This window comes from Elephantulus edwardii, unplaced genomic scaffold, assembly GCF_000299155.1.
Source record: "Elephantulus edwardii isolate Elephantulus edwardi_28Jun2011 unplaced genomic scaffold, EleEdw1.0 scaffold00041, whole genome shotgun sequence".
Taxonomy (NCBI): domain Eukaryota; kingdom Metazoa; phylum Chordata; class Mammalia; order Macroscelidea; family Macroscelididae; genus Elephantulus; species Elephantulus edwardii.
The window spans coordinates 4,925,265-4,943,429 of record NW_006399791.1 but is presented as its reverse complement, the minus strand read 5'-3'; the positions used below and the strand labels follow the sequence as shown (position 1 = coordinate 4,943,429).

Below are 18,165 nucleotides of genomic sequence, written 5' to 3'. Positions count from 1 at the left end.
TGTCATCACAGAAAACCAGAGATGCCAGCTGGTTGAAGGAAGACTCCAGCATGATATCAAAGAAAAACCCAAGTCCTAATTCTAGTACTAACTCCTGCCCAGCTCTGGGACCGTCCATGGCCATTTAAATGGATTTCTCCAATGGAGAAGTGGGCATTATAGGTATCTTTCCTACCAACTTTTGGATAGGAGGGCATCATGATACAGGGTCCCTCAGTGAAAGTTCCCAGTCCAGTAACTGTTGTCTCCGAAGTCCTGGGTCCACGTTCACTGCTCTGCTTTTACCCAGGCCGCCTGAGCCGCTTTGGCTCTGGGAGGTATGGGAAGCACCTTCTGACTTTGCTGTGCCCTGAGAAAGCTCAGGACCTGAGACACAGCAGGTTTGAGACAACAGGACCTACTAACTCGAGACGGGAACATGAGGTGTGAAGGTTCTATGACATGATGAGGGCCGGTGAAGAGAAGGAAGGAGCAGGGGAGGTGGAGAGCCACTGAAAAGCAAGCTAATTCAGCTGTCATTTAGTCACTCAGCGGCGTGGCACGGCTGTGATCTTGCAGAAGCAGATCAACCAGCCTTCTAAGAGATTCTGTGAGTTTCAGTGACCAAGCTTTCAGCTAGCACCATTCAGAGTGTCCTACTAGGTGCTGACAGGTCTAAGTTGGGCCTGTGGGTAGGGGGATGCTTGAGCTGACAGCAGAAACAAGGAATGAGCCAAGACCAATGGCATTTCCGGGGCATTTCCTAAAAACCCCACCCTGGGGGCTGTGATGAGGTCTGAAGTGACTGAGCTATCCAGCCCCAGGGCCCAGCGAGTCCACCTGATGAGTACAGAGAAAGAAACTCAGCAGCCTGGGAGCAAGGAACCTTGAGTTCTACAACTTGCCCAGTCACCAACTTGCTTTGTGACTTGACCTTCAGTATTCCCATCTGTGAAACGGGACCACAGAGCGTTGAGGGTCCCTGAGCCCCTCTCAGCCTTGCCTTGCCACGTGTCCATATCTGTGCATCTGTTCATCTGTTTCATTCATGGGAGGCATTCATAGTAGCACTGGCTGCGTGGGCCGGGCACAGACCTGTGGTGCTGACTGTGGCAGGCTCGCTCCTCTCGCTGGGTCCTCCCACGTTGAGGGCTCTCACATAGATGGTGTAGCTCTGCCGGGGCTGCAGCTGTACCAGCGACTCGCAGGTTGGGATGCCCACAACAGACCTGTGTGAGAAAGCAGAGCTACCGTCACCCTGGGGCTGGGGTGGCCCCGGCCGCTTGATACGTGCTCCAGGCAGCTCTTCTGAAGCTGGCATTTTGAACTCACTTTGGTGCCCCTGCCTTCTGACCCACAGCAGCACAGTCAGGCCTAGCACAACTAAGAGTATTGGCCCTTCCTGAGCTTTCCCTCCTTTTTCCTTCCTTCCATGGTATTCCTGCCTGTCCCCTCACTCAGACCTCCCATCCTTCTTCCTCTGCACCCAGGCAGACCAGCCTCTTCCTCCTGTACCCAGGCATCAGTGAAGGTGTGCAGTAGAGTCCAGCGTCTACCTGTCTGTCAGGGTCGTTACCTCTCTGAAGGCAGGCCTGAAACCCATTACCTTAGTACAGCGCTAAGCCCGCACAAGCCCTCAGTCCATGTCCTGTCAACCCATTTCACAGAAAACCACTGCTGTTAATAACTTGGCCCCCTGTACCTCCTGAGGAGGAATTTGTGAAAATGGAGCAATATAGGGACAAAACTTGTTGCTGTTGATTAGATTCTGACTTGTGACCAAGTGTTACAGAGAACCACTCCACAGAGTTCTAGGGGCCTCATGCCAAGGAGCTGCACTGCCAACCTGAAGGCACGTGGCTTGAATCCACCAGCTGCTCTGGGGGGGGGGAGGGGAAGATGGGCACTTTTCTGTCATGTGACTTACTGCCTCTGAAAACCCACGGAAGGGTCAGCTTTCAGTCAGTTCTGGTTCAATGACACATAACAACAGTAACAAGTAGGGGTTTCTCGGCTGTAATTAGGGAGCTCTGGTGGCCTAGTGGTAAGAACCTGTGCTGCCGTCCCCAAAGCACTCAGTTTGAATCCACCAGTTGCTCTGCGGAGGAAAGATAGGCAATCGCCTACAGTGTGATTTACTGTCTCTGGAAACCTACCAGAGGGACAACTGTGAGTTGGTCCCAAGACAACGTCACACAACAACAACAACAACCTTAAAAGTAGTAAATCATCATATTCCCCCTCCCCTCCGTGGTATTACTGGGTGAGCTCCAATTTTTAAGGACAAGGTGCAAACTGTTTGCCCCACCAGGGTCTCTACCCAGGTACACACACTCATAACTGCCATAGACAATTGCCCACTACTCCAGGTACACGTGCAGTGATCATGCCTTTGTTTCCTCCTTGGGTTTGTCTGTTTCTCCCGCTTGACTATCAGCTCAGTGAAGACAGGGAATTTGTCCACCTCGGTGCCCAGGGCGAGCACAGGAACCCATCATGCAGGCACTTGGAACTTGTTGAATAGGTGGTAAACAGTAAGTCAGGAAAACCAGTGCTTAACTTTTTAGTCATTCAACTTCTTTCACCTTCAAGAACAACATTCTAAGCTACTTCTTGAGAAAATGAACCCCAAACTAGATCCATTACCTTATGTCAGTTCAAACTCATAAAGTCCTGGGACAGAGTCCAACTGCTCCTTAAAGTCTCCAAGGCTAATCTTTATGGAGGCAGACGGCCACATCCCTAACCCATGGAGAGGCCCATGACTGCAACGACCAACCTTTCATGAAGAGGAAGTGGCCCGGAATTCTGACCTCTGCAGACTCCATGCATGTTCTGGGTCCTTTTTATGTGTCAGACGCAAGGCCTCTGACGCCCAGCAAACAGCCCTGGTGACTCACTCAGTGACACCCGAGCCGCCCGCCGTGTCTGCTGGAGTCAGCTCCACTGTGTATGAGTCCACAGGATTCAGGTTCCCAGACTCCCAGCAAATCAACGCCGCCTCCTCGCAGCTCCTGATCTCCTGGGTTTTGATGATTGGGGGAGAAGGTGCTAAATGCAAGAGGGAAAGAGAGAGGAGTATCTCTCAGTTTCCAAGAACAAATATCACAATACCCACCTCCTCCCAACAAAGAAGGCTCAGCGCTTTAAAAAGCAAATCAGGACTGCCTTTCAGCCGCGCACATGTGGTGCCCACGGGCTGCTGTTATGGGCTGGAGAGTCGATGCTCATTCCTCCATGTCAGCCAAACCCACTGCTATGTAGTCAGTTCAGTCATATAGTGACCCTGTAACATGACAGAGTGCAGCTTTTCCAAAGGTAATCTTTATAGAAGGAACCCTGCTGGTGCAGTAACTGAACACTTGCCTGATGATAAAAAAGTTGGAGGTTCAAACCTACCACCTGCTTCATGGGGAAAAGATGTGGCAGTCTCTATAAAGATTTATAGCCTCAGATACCCCATGGGCACTTCTTTGTCCTATAGTGTTGCTATGAGTTGGAATCTGACTCCATGGCAGGGGGTGAATCTTGACAGATGTATGTGTAACCAGGAGCAGCAGCTTTGATATTTTGAGACCAGCCATGAGAAAATGGCCCTGCCAAGCCAGGTGCTATGGAATGAATTGTGTTCTTTCTTCAGAATATATTTTGGAATATTAACCTGTGTACCTGTAGATCTAATTCTGTTTGGAAATAAAGTCTCTGTTATATTAATATCAGTCTAGGCTGAGTTCTAAATCTAATTGCTTCTGAGTTATGAAAAGAGTGATTTAGACACAGAACATGTGCACAAGGGAAGGCAGATACCAAAGAGGACTGGCTTGGATGCAAGCAACGCTGGGCCTAGGCGAAAGATTTAGAGTCTGATTGGGCTTTCAATCCAGAACTGTGAGAAAATAAAATTCTGTTCTTTAAAGCCACCCCTTTGTGGGTATTTGTGTCACAGCAGCACTGGAAAACTAGGTCAATAACATGATGGTTTTGTTTTATAAAATGGAAAAGATAAACTACAATTCCTGCCCTTCCATGTGAATTTAAGAACCTTGTTGTGTTTAGAAAGGCACGACTCCTATGTCCCTGTGACAATGCCCTGTTACAAAAAATACCTGGGAGGCCACATTACCTGTCATGTACACTGCACATTCACTGGCAGGGCTGGTGCCAGCCCGGTTCTGAGCGGTGATCCAAAATTCATACTGGGTATTGGGCTCAAGGTCTGTCACTGAGTAATAGGTTTCTTTGACAGTCACTGTAAACTCTAGGGGGTAGAGGGAAAGACAAGAATTCAATCCTATAAGTAGTCAAAGTGGCTCCAAACTCATGGTGCTGAATCTCCATATAGCTTTCTAGCTGGCCACTGCCCCCTCTCCACCATGCACAAGCCTCACATGTACACCCTCACCCACCCACCCCAGCCCCTTGTGTAGCCTCCCACCCCCTTACCCCATGCATGTAGGTGTGCTACATCAAGAAGTACAGACTTTCTGGAGGTCTCTGGAGGCGGAGGCTAGTCATGTTGCTTATTTTGGCCAATGGGATGATAGCAAGTGTGATCCAAGTATAAGTGTGGAAAGTGCTGGTACCTAAGGGCTTGCCCTCTTGCTGCTGGAAACTCTTATACTTCCATGTGAACAGGGCTGTCTGGGTGAAACAACAGCGAACTGAAAGGCTGATGGCTTGAGTCTACTTAAGGCTTCTTGGAAGAAGGATCTGATGACCTCCTTCTGAAAAACCAGCCACTGAAAACCTAATGGATTGCAGGTCTGCTCTGACACCCTTCGTCCACTTGACCACAGCTAGGGCTTTTCTTCTTGTTGTTACCTCATGAACAAAGCCCAGGCAGACTTCTGTAGGGTGAGACCACGTGGAGAGAAGCCTCCACCTCAGTCATTTCAGTTGAGGCCTCAGATAGGAAGGGGTATACCAACTAGCCCATGGAGCTCAGACAGCAGAAACTACCTAGCCTACCCACAAAAGCACAAGACATAAATGCTTGCCATTTCAAGCCATAAGTTGTGTGTTGGGGCAGTATTCTGCTGTGCAGACTTGTCTGTTCTGCAGCCGAAGCTAACCAATAAGATACATCAGACCTCCCAGACTTAAAAAAGCAGTGACATTACATCGTTATACTTTCTGGTATTAGTCCCTTTAAAACAAAGTGTTCATTTAAAAGATCTTTGTAAATTGTCACAATATATCCCCCAAACAGTGGGCTGTGTGCAGAGCTGACAACAGGGTTGCTTCATGGCAAAAGCTGTGATTAATCAGGTCTAATTTCTTGGTCCCAGGCCTCTGTTAACAAAGCTCTCACCTCTGACACTGTGCTTTCTTGACTCTTTATTTTGATCACTTTCACCCTCTTTCATCAGAGCTTAAATTTACTCTGAACCCTTCTCAAGGATTCTCTGTCCTTCCTGGTCCGTGGGCACAAACTCTGCCCTCACCTTCCGCCTTTCAGCACCCTCTATTTGCCTGGCCTAAAAGCAAAGCTCTGGGTAGGAGGCCTGCAGGCCCGATACTCTCCTGGTTCTGCCATAACTCACTGTATCTCCTTGCACAGCTTGTTTCTCTCTGGGGCTCAGTTTCTTCATCCATAAAATGGAGATCTCTTATCCCTTTCCAGGAACCCAGAACAGGTCCTGCCAGGCTGTCCTGGGCCCCTGGGCTGTAGGGCCCTTCAGATGCTCAGCTGGGCTCCTCCTTCCCTTTTTAATAGCACAATGGCCTCTTCACTATTGGAGGTAGAAAGGGTTACCCAGCCCTCCCGTCACACCAGCCAGTACCATTTCCTGGGAACAGACTGCACCATGGCCAGAGGCCTCTCAGGAGGCTTGCCGTCTGGGAATATGGATCTGGTTAGCCACAGACTCTCTCTCTCTCTCTGCTTTCTCCTGTAACACAGGACCACTCTGAGAAGATGGCCTGGAACTGCTGAGAGTCACCACCAGGGAGCACCTGAGCCCAGTCAGCCCCTGCTCTTCCCTACATGCTGTGACAGTCAGATCCTCGTCCCAGGGCCAGCTCTGACACCCAGGGACCTGTAGATCTATACAGAGCCCTTAGCTTGGCATCATGGTTCTTCTCAAGCAAGCCCTAACACATCTCCCAGCCCCTCTGGTCACCTGCCTGGACTCTGTGCCCCTCTGGTCAAATGTAACTCCTTGTGATTCCCCAGTCACAACAGCTAAGGTTTGTACACAGGCCGCCTCCCTCTCTGACCAGCATCCTGGCCTGAGGCGTCTTTGAAGGGGTCACAACAGCTCTAAGGTTTGTACACAGGCCGCCTGCATCTCTGACCAGCATCCTGGCCTCAGGCGTCTGTGGAGGAGAGCATGCTCCTCACCTGCATTGTCCTCCCGGGGCGAGCCATCCCGCACCGGCCGGTAGGACAGCTGGTAGCTCTCCACAGTGTCATCGGAGTATAAGCTCCAGCAGACTCGGACTGAAGACCCTGTGGCTGAGTTTGGGGCCTGTGGGTTTATCACTGGAGCAGAAGGAACTAGAAAAGGAAAAGGGAGGGGAGAGAGGGAAACAGAAACAGAGACTCTGAAGCAGAGGTGTAGCTCTGGTGATCTAGTGGTAACCAGAAAGGCTGCCAACCCAAAGGCTCACAGTTTGAATCCACAACTGCTCTGCAGGAGAAAGACGGGCAATCCATGCAATTACAGCCTCTGAAAACCCACTGGAGGGTCAGCTATGAGTCGGTTCCAACTCTATGGCACTCAACAACAACAAAGCAGAGGTGTGGGATGGGAGCAGGACCACTCTCGTCAACACAACTGTGGTCTTTGAACACAGATGCGGTAACTCAGGGTGGACAAGGAAGTCTGCCAAAGCCTCCAACCACAAGCCTGCAAAGGGAGACCAGTCAGTACATTCTTGCCTTGACAAATCCATGAAAGCTCAGGGGGACAGGGGACAGTGACAAGGATGGTCTTTCAGTCCTGCGCCAGGCTGTAGCTCTCCTGCTCTTCCCGTGCCATCTGCAGAGGCAGCACAGTGAGTTACAAGGGGTGTTTCCCTGGGGGTGTGGCCTCTGGTATATAAATGGACGTTCTGGCAAAGCTTCCTCTCTTTCTCAACTTTGTACTTCTCCTCTTGCCTGACCTCTGGTCTTGGGATGTAAGCCTACACAAGTTTCTGGCTGGCCGCCTAAACTGCAGAATTTCAGTGGGTCAGCCCCTGCAGCCACATGAGCTAGCAGATGTTGCCAATCTGTCATCTTAACAGGGATTTGGAACTTGACAGCCCTGAACATTGTATGAGTCACTTCCTCACAATTGCACGAGCATATCTAGCAATGCTGCTCTGTTATTCATCAGGTTTTCGAAGGCCTATTATTTTGGAAGTGGGTGACCAGTTCTGCTTCTCAGTCTGCCTCAGTCTGGACGCTCCATTGAAAACTTGAAGTACTTGCTGCAGAAGATCAAAGACTACAGCCTTCTATATGGATTACATCTCAGCATCAAGAAAACAAAAATCTTCCTCACTGGACCAGTAGACAACATCATGATAGAGCAAAGATTGAAGTTGTCAATGAAATTCTTTCAGTTGGATCCACAATAAACACCTTGACTGTAGCAGCAGTCAAGAAATCACAGCTGGGGAAATCTGCATTTAGGGACCTCCCCACAGTGCTAAAGAGCAAGTGTGATATTTGACCAGAATGTATCTGTCCAAGAAAATATTCTTTATTACTTCAGGAGTTTTAAAAAGCAGATTACAAAACCCCATGATCCTATTAAACAGATAACAAACCAGCACAGATCTCATCTATTTAAAAATTGAGGCAAAGCAAAGAAATGGAAACGATATACATAATTTGTTTACAATTATATTGTCCAGTGTTGGTGAGGAAGAGAAAGTGAGTAGACCAGGAAGTCTGAATTCTAGAATTATTCTAAGAAGTAAGTGAAGCAATATTTTAGTGAGCTACCAATGTTAACAACGACAACATAGAGAGAGCTATGTTGGCCTAGTGGACAGAAAGTTATGCTACCAAGGCCAAGGTGGGTGATTTTAATCTGTGGCCCTCAGGCCTGGTTTAAATTGTTTTTTGTCAAACAAGCTTCTAAGTGGTATAGCACTGGTCTGTGCATTGCTCTACAGGGGTAACTCGTGGTTGCTATGATGCTGAACACTATGACACTGATGTGTCAAATGCGGTAATGGTTACCCATGGTAGAGAGTGTTTGGTGGAGCTCCCTGATTAAAACAAGCTTGGAAGCAGGAGTAGCATCCATTTCCAAAATAGCTTGCCTCCAGAAATTCTATGAGTGCTCAGGCCTTTCATTCATAGGGTCGCTATGAGTCGTCTATAACCCAACGGCACCTAACAACAACAACAACTTATGACCAATACTATCTAAAGGAAATAAAATTTAAAAAAAATACTATTGAGTATGTACAAGCATGGAGTCCCTGGGTGAAACATGCTCCATTTCTAACCAAAAGGTTGAAGGTTTGAGTCCACACACAGGTGCCTCTGTGTATAGCAGTCCCTGAAAACTATGGAGCCTAGTTCACATATACGGAGCCACCATGGGTCAGATGTAAGATGCATACCAGGGATGGTGTTAATGGAATCCATCAGCTGCTCCACATCCGAGAAGTCCAAGGTCTGGTCTTCAAAGTCAGGCTGGGCAGAAAGTTCCACGTCTGTTTTTGTTTTGAGAAATTTCCCAAGTCTGTTGGTATAAAAAGACACATTGATGGGAATGGATGGACCTTCACCTTAGGGCATATCTATGGGGCTGGATCACTAGCAATACAACAAGGGAGCCACTTTGCTGAACTTTTCTTTACATTATTGTGTTGTTGGCTGCCTTCTGCCATCTGCTTTGGCGCCTGACGTAGAGGGGCGTCACTGGGGATGCGTGGGGTCAGTGTGGGCTTTTGAGAGAAGAGCAGAGGGTGTTTCAGGGGATCCACCCACGAGGTCCAGATCCACACACCCTGGAAGGCATCTAAAGGTTTAGCTTTCTGGGGCTTCTCTTCTGTATGGCCAAGCACCCTCAAATTGTTAACTGTAGGGCAGGGCTTTGGGTCTCCTTGAACTTGCTCCCCAGCCGTCAGAGGGTTTGCAAGTGGCAGAGACATTGGAATTCAGGTCTGTCTTTTGCCAAAACCCATCACTTAACCCTTGTATGTTAATACAACCTTACCACATTCATGCTGCTTTACCAACATTGTCTTATTTACTAATCACAAGTCTGCCTTCGGGAACCACTCCAGAGTACTGAGGAGCAATGATGTCAGTCTGGAGACTAAGGTATACCTGATACAGGCCGTGGTCTTTGCAATTACTTGCTATGCATCAGAAAGCTGGACAATGACTAGGGATGATAGAAGAAGAATTGAAGCCTTTGAGCTGTGATGCTGGAGACGAGTATTAAATATACCACTGACTGCTAGGAAAACAAACAAGTTCATCCTAGAGGACCAGGCTACTCCTTGGAGACAAGGATTTTGAAGCTTCATCTGACATACTTTGGACATGTTGCAAGAAGGGACCAGTCATGGATAGGGGCATCATGCTTGGAAGGGTAGAGGGACAGTATAAGACAGGAAGACTCTCAATGAGATTAATTGATTCCGTTACTGGGGTAAAGTGGGTAGCTGTGTCAGAGACAATAAGGTTGGCTCAAGATAGAGCAGGATTCAGAGCTGTTGTACATGGGGTCACTATGAGTTGCAAGTAACTCGATGGCACATAATAACAACGATACTACCTTGTTTGGAGATCAGGGCCTGGTACTGAGTTGCATTTGGTCCTAAGGTGACTTGACAAAGATTATAAAGGATAATAAGAGTTGAATCTCGTCTAACTGACTGAAAATGTACTCTTTCTGTAACCTCATGGTCTAGGTCTTGGCTGAAAGTGAGATGCTGGGGAATCACAAGAAGCCCTAGAGGTATAGTGGCTAAAGTGCATGGCCGATATCCTCAGGTTCAGCAGTTCAAACCCACTGTCTGCTCCACAAGAGAAACCTGAGGCTATTTGCTCTTGTGATGATGTATGCTCTACGGGGAAGTTGTAGTCCGTCCTAGGTCACTCTGAGTCAGAGTTGCTCCTACAGCAGTGGCCCTAGTCCGTCACTCACAGTCTCCCCATGTCCAGTTTCCTCTTGAGTAAAACAAGGAGACTGTGGAGGGCATTTAACCACAGCCTTGCTGGCTGGACCTCACCACACACACATTCCCTTCTAGTCACAAGATTCTAACTTGGAGATTAGAGGATCCCTGTGACACCACTGCCCACTTAGGAGGCCTCCATTCCAAAGCCAGCTTAGACTCAGGCACACAAAAAAGTTCAAATTATAATAATATTTCAAACTCAAAGGCATTGCTGTCAAGTTGGAACCGTGTTTCTGAGCGTATAGTAAATCACACAGGAGGATACTGCTCATCTTTCTCCCATGGAGCTGATGCTGGATTCAAACTACCTGAGAGGCCTGGCCTTTGGGTTAACAGTGCAATTCCCTATGGATGACTCTAACAAAGTGGACAGAAACAAGAAAGTACACGTCAGAACAAAAGTATTACCTGTCAGCCATAACCACTGCATCCTAGAGAGAGAAAAGGAGAACAGGATGAATTGCTTTGGAAAAGAAATTTCTTCTTCAAATTGAATATGAGTATTAGGACAGTTTGGAAAATTTCTTTAACTGGGGAATAGAAAAAAAGGAAATCAGCCAGAAAAATTCAGTTATATCTCACTATCATTTTCTCCCAGTTAATGTTGTCACACACACTTGCAGCCACATGATTTATATAACCTTTGCTTTTCTTTTTTCCCTGTCAACATTCTGTAAGCATTTCCCACATTGCAAATGGTCTTCTGGACCATCCGTATGAACGATTGCTTAACAGTGCATTGAATGGAAACCCGGTTACTCACTTAACTGTTTCCTTATTGCTGGACATTCTGCTTGTTCTCATTCCCCCATCAGTGATGGTGAGTAGAACACACTTATGTGTATTGTTTTTTCCTCATTCTGCATGATGCCTTTGATTTACAGTGGTAGCATGCTTCAAAAGGCATTTACAGGGCCACAGTTCTTTCCCACTTTGGTTAAACATGGAAGTAGAGACTTCGGGGTTTTGAGGAGTAGTTATGGCTGTGGAAAATGAGGAACTGCACTTGGCTGCCCCAAAGATATTGAGGTTCCTCCCCTATATCTTTACATCGCCGTTGCTCTCATATTCCTGTAGGTTCTTGTAAAGGAAAGGACCTCAGCTCAGGCTGCATAGGGGCTGGGGATCAGTTTAATCTGATTTCGAGAAAAAGAATACACTTTTTCATTTTCAATTTATAATGTTAGACTTATATGTAACCAACAGGCAGGGGTAATTCAATGAAAGAATTCTCCTGTTAGTGCTGGACCCCAGAGTTTGCGTGCCAGCCAGTGCACCTCTAGTGCAGTCTCCACCCATCTGTCAGTAGAAGCTTGTATGTGACTGGACTAAGAAAGACTAGGAAGAAAGGCCTGGTCATACACATTGGAAAACCAGTCAATAAAACCCCCATGGATCACAGGGGCCTGATACCATTGTATATGGTGCTGCCATGATAGGGGCTGACTTCATGGTAACTAAGCACAGCCACACTATGAACACCTGTGAACTATGGGAAGTGAAAGCAAAGGGGCTGCCTAGTAGGGGAGAAGATGTGAGGTGCCTTTTTGCCTGGACAGCTTTCTCCCCAAAGTTCCAAGGGGTCACCTGAGGTGCACTGGCTTTGCTCAGCTCTGGGATGAGGGGACAGGTCTGTGAGTAACTAGGTCAGAAATGCAAAGGCTCTGCTGTTACTGCGGCAATGGCAGGAAGAAGAGGCAGCAGCTTGTGAGCCTTCTCTGCCCTTCACGGTGGGGGTTTGCAGAGCGAGGGAAGTGGCCACCTCAAGCATGAACATCGAAAGGAAACCTCACACAGATCTGTCTTGGGAGAAGAGCAATGAGGGGTGTTTGTAGTGGGAAGGATAGTGAAAATGTTGTCCCACAAATGTTGGGCATGTTGTCAGGAAGGGCCCATCCTTGGGAAAAGACAGCATGCTGGGAAATCTAAAGGGTCCTGGCAAGAGAGGAAGACTCTCAGTGAGATGGAGTGACACAGTGACTGGAACCATGGGCTGAACATGATGGAGATGGTGAGCATGGCACAGCCCAGGGCTCAGATCTGATGTTCACAGGGTCACTGTGAGTCAGAGTTGATGTGATGGCACTTAACAACCACCACCTCAACCTCAACTCTGACACCTCCAGGTGGAACGAGGACGACTTAACCAACCCGCCCCAGCCACGACTGCCATTTCAGCTCATGATTTCACTTCTTTCTTTGCATTCCATTGTTGTTCTGTGCCGAGTCTCCCTGCCCTTTCCTGAGCCAATCTCACTGTATTCAACACACCTACCCCTTTTACCTCAGTTACTCTGTCTATCCATCTCATCTGGGGTCTTCCTCTCCTGCGCTATCCCTCCACCCTTCCAAGCATGATGCCCTTCTCCAAGGACTGGTCCCTCCTGGCCATGTGCCCAGAGTCTGTGAGATGGAGCTTCAAATCCTATCCTCCAAGGAGAAACTTGTTTTTACCCTCTGCAGGACAGACCTGCTTGTTCTCTTGGCAGTCCGTGGTACGTTCTGACCTACCCCTGGCCCAATTGTGTTTCATGCATGTACATTGTGTTCATTCATGCACATTGTGTTTCATTCGTGTACTTTGTGTTTTACACACTCGTTTATACACAGTTTTCATGCGTCATGCTGACACTGTGTTACCAACCTTGATGAAATCCACCTTCTCCTCATGACATATCTCCTCTATCGTTTCCATCAGTTCTTTACAGGTTTCAAGGTTTTCTCCACAGCTGACCAGCTGTCCATACAAGGCTTCCAGCTTCTCTTTCTTTTTCTCCCCGAGAGCTTGTATTTTTTCCTCATATTTTTGAGCAAGCGTTTCCAAGATCTCATTGTAATGTGATTCAAAGTTTTGTTCTTGTCGCCCAAAATTCTCCTGAAAGACAGTTGACCTCAGTCATAATTTCTGTGCACGTGGTGTGTGTTGTTGTTGTGTCGGAATTGACTCAGAGCTGACCCTCCAGCAGGTTTTCAGAGGCAGTAAATCACATGAGAAGAGACTGCCCATCTTTCTACCTCAGAGCAGTTGGGGGGGTTGAATCATGTGCCTTTGTTAGGCAGTACGACTCCTTGCCACCAAACCTGCAGCGCTCCCTCGACAGTTATTAGTGCCTTGGTAATCCATCTACCCAGGGCTGCTTTAGTCCCTCAGCCTTGTTTGACCACCTCTCTCCGGGATGCTGGTGCAGACACTAGGGCTGCTTGGAGCATAGGCCTCTTTAGTTAGTACTAGGGCAGTAATCTTAGCAAGAAGCACTGCTTTCTCTGAGCAGCATCTGGCAGGTCTCTCCTGTGGTAACCACTTCCTATCAACATGACCACAGTTCAGGGAGATCTCGGTGAAGAGCCAGCCTGTTATTGGAACTCAGGACCTCAACCCAGAGATGCCTGTCTGATCTTTTCCTTGTGAGAGCCCAACATCTCGTGTTAACCACCCCACTCCCTGATGCAAGGATTATACAAACCCCAGGATCACACAAGTACTTGTCACCTAGATGGAGGCAAAAGACTCTACCTAACAGATGAGAAAAAACACAAAGAAAGAGGGAGTGTGTGACTATGCTTAATCCTGGAGCGCAAGGGGTGAGAAACATTAGAGCGTGTTAAATCTTCGCCTCTGTTACTCATATTGGAAGCCCAGGAGAGCTCAGCAGGTTCTAATTGAAATCACTATTAGATGACAAGGATATTTGTAAAAAAGAGGCTTGCAACAATCATTCAGGGAGCATTTACTGAAGACCTTGGTATGCATTGGACTGGATAGACTGGTGGGAAAGAAGGAAAAGTAATAGATGAAATGAAAGGATGGCCTTAGACTTCTTCCTTGAGGGTAAAGATACTTGGCTCTGACCTGTGATCTGACAGGTCAAAGTGTAAAGAGTTTGGTCCATGGGAGAGAAAGAGTCTGTGCCTGTCACCTCCCATTTAATATTGTAGGTGAAGAAAGTTTAGCTTCCCAGAAGATTTTCTGGAGCCTTAGTTTACCTATACGAGGTGCTTCTGCTGGGCCTACACACATGAATGGAAGTGGAGAATCACATGGGGAGTGGAGAAGGCGCCTCAAGTCCTCAGCCCTCCTCTACCTCATCTGGAAGGCTGGACTGAATTCTGGCATCACTGTGGCATGACAGATCATGAAACCATGAGGGGTTTGTTGACAGGCACAGAAACTTGTTATTTTTATGAAAAATAGCTAACACTTATTAAAGATGAGTGACTTACAGTATCTTCTCCAGGGTGGTCCATGAAATACCTTATCCAAGCTCATTCTGTGTAAGTCTAGGGACCCAATAGTGTCCAGTGGGCAGAAGTTACAGAACAGCAGTAGTCAAGAGTTTGAAATTTTGTCCTTTGACTCAGGAGTCCACATTCTTCCCGGTGGCAAGGGTAGAGTGGAAAGGGGCCTTTAAAAGATAGAATTCTCAACCTAGATTCCTAAAATCATTACTGACTTTTCAGGGAAAGACTGAGAATTCCTAAATAGGCAAACATCCACCCACAGTTAACAAATGTCTGTGCTGAAGTGTCAGTGATGTGCAAAGGTAGGTACAGTGCCTAATCAAACAACCGAGGACTACGTGACAAGACCACACAAGATTTCAGGTAGGCGGTATTACAATCACCTCCAAAGTCCTAGAGTGAGAGCAGAGAAACAGCATGGGACCCCACCATCCCCAGCTACACAGGAGGAGCACTCGGGGTTTTACTGGGTGAGTGAACTATTAGTGCGTGTACACACATACACACACACAAATGGGACAAAAGAAAGCTGTTCATTTCTTTACTACCTGAGTGCAAGTGAAGGGTTTCTGTTTGATAATGTTGTTGTTGTTGTTGTTATGTGCCGTCGAGTTGCCTGCGACTTATAGCAACCATATGTACTACAGCCCTAGACCCTGTCCTATCCTGTGCCAATCTCACCATCTCCGACACACCTACCTTATTACCCCAGTCACCGAATCAATCCATCTCATCAAAACCCTCTGTTTGATAATGCCATCCTTAAAATTATCTTTTTAGAATAGGCATCTGAGCCATACACATACAGTTGGAGATTCTGATATGAGGGGCCTGAGGAGAAAGAAGAGCCAATGAAGGAGGATTGTGATGGGAAATATTCTGTTATTTATTCAACAAGCATATAAAATAGCTATCCTGAAATATACCTTCTAGGGACACAGAAGGCCCAGGCCTCTGAGAACTTACTAAGCAATAGGGAGTGTGAACAGCTCATGTTGTCCGTGAGCTCTCTGCCCAGCGTGTCACAGGACGGAAGAAGGGATGAGGGTAGGGGCAGACAGGAAAGGCTCCCCATCAGTGACACTCACGTTCTAAGAGAGACTCTCTAAACTGTAGCAAATAAGTTGTGGTGGTGGTGCAGTGACTAAGTACCTTACTGCTAACTGAAAGATGAGCAGTTCAAACCCACCCAGTGACTCTGTAAGAGATATTTCATGGGCTCTGCTTCCATAAAGATTATAGGAGAGCCCGATGGGACAGCCGGCCTCAGTAAAATGAGACAGGTCACTAAAGAGTGAGAAAAGGACTGGACAGCATCTCACAACAACAGCAGCGTGTGTGAACCGTGGCTGCTGGCTCAGTCACTGGAGTCACGTTTCACCTGTGTGAAAGGCGGCTCAGCGTGTTCTTACCTCCACGGTGATGAACACCTCCTCCAGATGACTTGCAAAGTTCTCCATCTCGATAATCTGCTTTTCCAACTTGAACATGTTTTTGTGGATTTCATCCTGTCAAATAGAGAATCACAAGAAGACTGGAATGCAATCTTTTCTCTTTTTTTGACTTTGTGGATCACAACAAACTGTGGCTGACTCTTAAGAAGAATGGGAATCCCAGGACACTTGATTGTGCTTATGCAAAACCTATAGTTAGACCAGGAGATAGTCATCAGAACAGAGCAAGGAAACACTGCATGGTTCAAAATTGGGAAGGGTGTACGCCAGGGATGTGTCCTATCTCCATACCTTTTCAACCTATATGCAGAACAGATTATCCGGGAGGCTGGGCTCTATGAGGAGAAATGTGGTGTTGGGATGGGTGGAAGATTCATTTAACAATTTTTGTTATGCAGATGACACAACCCTGCTTGCTGAAACTGAGGAGGCCCTGAAGTGCTTACTGCAGAAGGTCAAGGACCGTGGCCTTCAATATGGATTGAGGCTCAACATCAAGAAGACAAAGATTCTCACCACTGGACCAATTGGCAGCATCAGGATGTATGGTGACGAGATTGAGATTGTTAACAGCTTTAGTTTGCTTGGCACTTGCTGACAGGAAATTAAAAGACATATTGTGATGGTCTGCTATTAAGAACCTCTCCAAAGTACTGAAGAGCAGTGGTGTCTCTCTGGAGACTAAGGTGCACCTGATACAAGCCATGGTCTTTGCAATCACTTGCTATGCATCAGAGAGCTGGACAATGACTAGGGAGGATAGAAAGAATTGATGACTTTGAGCTGTGGTGCTGGAGAAGAGTATTAAATATACAATGGATTGCTAAGAAAACGAACAAGTTCATCTTGGAAAGGGTTAAACCAGGCTGTTGTTCCTTGGAGGCAAGGATTCTGGGGCTTCATCTGACATACTTTGGTCATATTGTAAGGAGGGACCGGTCCTTGGAGAGGGACATCATGCTTGGGAGGGTGGAGAGCAGGCGCAGGAGGGGAAGACCTTCTATAAGGTGGATTGATTCAGTGACTGGGGTAATCGGGAAGGGTGTGTTGGAGACAGATTGGCACAGGACAGAGCAGAGTTAGGGTTGTTGTACATAGGGTCTCTATGAGTCGCAAGCGACTCGGTGGCACATAACAACAACAACAACAACAGAAAGTATGTTAGATTTGCCCCGTGACTACACACTTGAGATAGAAATGTATCCTCTAGAGAAAGATCGAAGGAGTGCTGCTAACCTTGGCGCTTTCCAGGGCTTTACTGAGTGGGGTCATCTCATGATCCTTGTGTGCATCCAGAACATTCTCAGAAGCTCTGACTGGAGTTTTGCAAGTGACACAAAAGATGTCGGGAGCTTCTTCCTCATCGTCCTCCTCCGGGATGACATAGCATTCGTACTCCTCGCTGGACCGGCCACGTGTGTACCTGTAGGCTTCCCGCAAATCCTGGCACTGACCTCTCGAGCCCCACCCTCCATAGCTCAAGTCTTCGGCCTCGGCCATGTCGCCACCAAATCGCCATTCCCTCTGCTCCCTGGCCAGCTCCTTCCTCTTCATCGAATAAGGAGGGTACTCCAAAAACCCCCTCCTGAGTGTGTCCTCACCAACAAACTCATCTCCTAACTCCTGAGCATCTTCGAGTCCGTAGAAATGGGCAAGTTCATCCACCCCCTCTGGCAGGTCTATCTGAGCCTGGCCTTCTACTGCTGATCTTGACTCCTGGCTCATTCCAACTGCAACCACTTCTCTTCTCAGCCGAGTGTTTTCTTCTGGGAAGATCTGCACCCTGTCTTCAGAGTCGTAGAGGTCCATGTGATAGAAGAGGAAGTCCCTGGGAGCAGAAGGCCGATCCAGCCCAGCTTCCTCTCCGCTTTCCTCCTCCATCGCAGCCCCAGGAGCGCTGGGCTGGGCCTTGACACAAGAGGGAGCCTCCTGGACAGTAACAGCGACTATCCTGGGTCCTAGGATACAAAAGAGGAAGCAAAATCAGCTTCTGCAGTCACTGAGTGGGCTGGTCAATACACCGAGCTCCACTCCTTCACAACATCGCAGTATCGTGTGAGCCGCTCAGCTGTGGTTTCACATCAAGCTTTACGCAAAGCCAGGATTCTGTCTGACAAAAGGAGGGACTAAGCTTTAAAAAAAAAATCTTTAAAGAAGAAATATCCTTAGATCTGACTAACAGAAGATTCTTCTATGTAAACATTAGTAAAGGAGTAAAACAACGGGAAGACTTGTAGACAACTATTAAATAAATTATATAAATAAATAGAAAAAGACCTCAAGAGAGTTAACATACAAAACAGTTTGTGAAATTGTGACCTTTTGTGTATAATATTAATGGTAAGGAGGCCCAGTA

The 18,165-nt window shown here is 47.4% G+C and overlaps 1 protein-coding gene across 2 annotated transcripts in view; it reads right to left on the bottom strand.

The window, feature by feature from the left end:
• Positions 1-17,690, bottom strand: part of FSD2 (fibronectin type III and SPRY domain containing 2) — a 29,575-nt gene extending 11,885 nt beyond the window's left edge. The window contains exons 1-9 of one of the 2 annotated variants that reach the window (XM_006885132.1): positions 17,046-17,690; positions 15,768-15,863; positions 12,761-12,991; positions 10,525-10,547; positions 8,545-8,666; positions 6,323-6,478; positions 4,103-4,237; positions 2,880-3,030; positions 1,075-1,208 (exon numbers count right to left, since the gene is read on the bottom strand). In XM_006885132.1, the coding sequence (XP_006885194.1) occupies positions 1,075-1,208; positions 2,880-3,030; positions 4,103-4,237; positions 6,323-6,478; positions 8,545-8,666; positions 10,525-10,547; positions 12,761-12,991; positions 15,768-15,863; positions 17,046-17,690 (1,693 nt within the window). The remainder of the gene's footprint in view (positions 1-1,074; positions 1,209-2,879; positions 3,031-4,102; positions 4,238-6,322; positions 6,479-8,544; positions 8,667-10,524; positions 10,548-12,760; positions 12,992-15,767; positions 15,864-17,045) is intronic. The other variant, XM_006885133.1, reaches the window with a different exon arrangement.
• Positions 17,691-18,165: the final 475 nt, after the last annotated feature.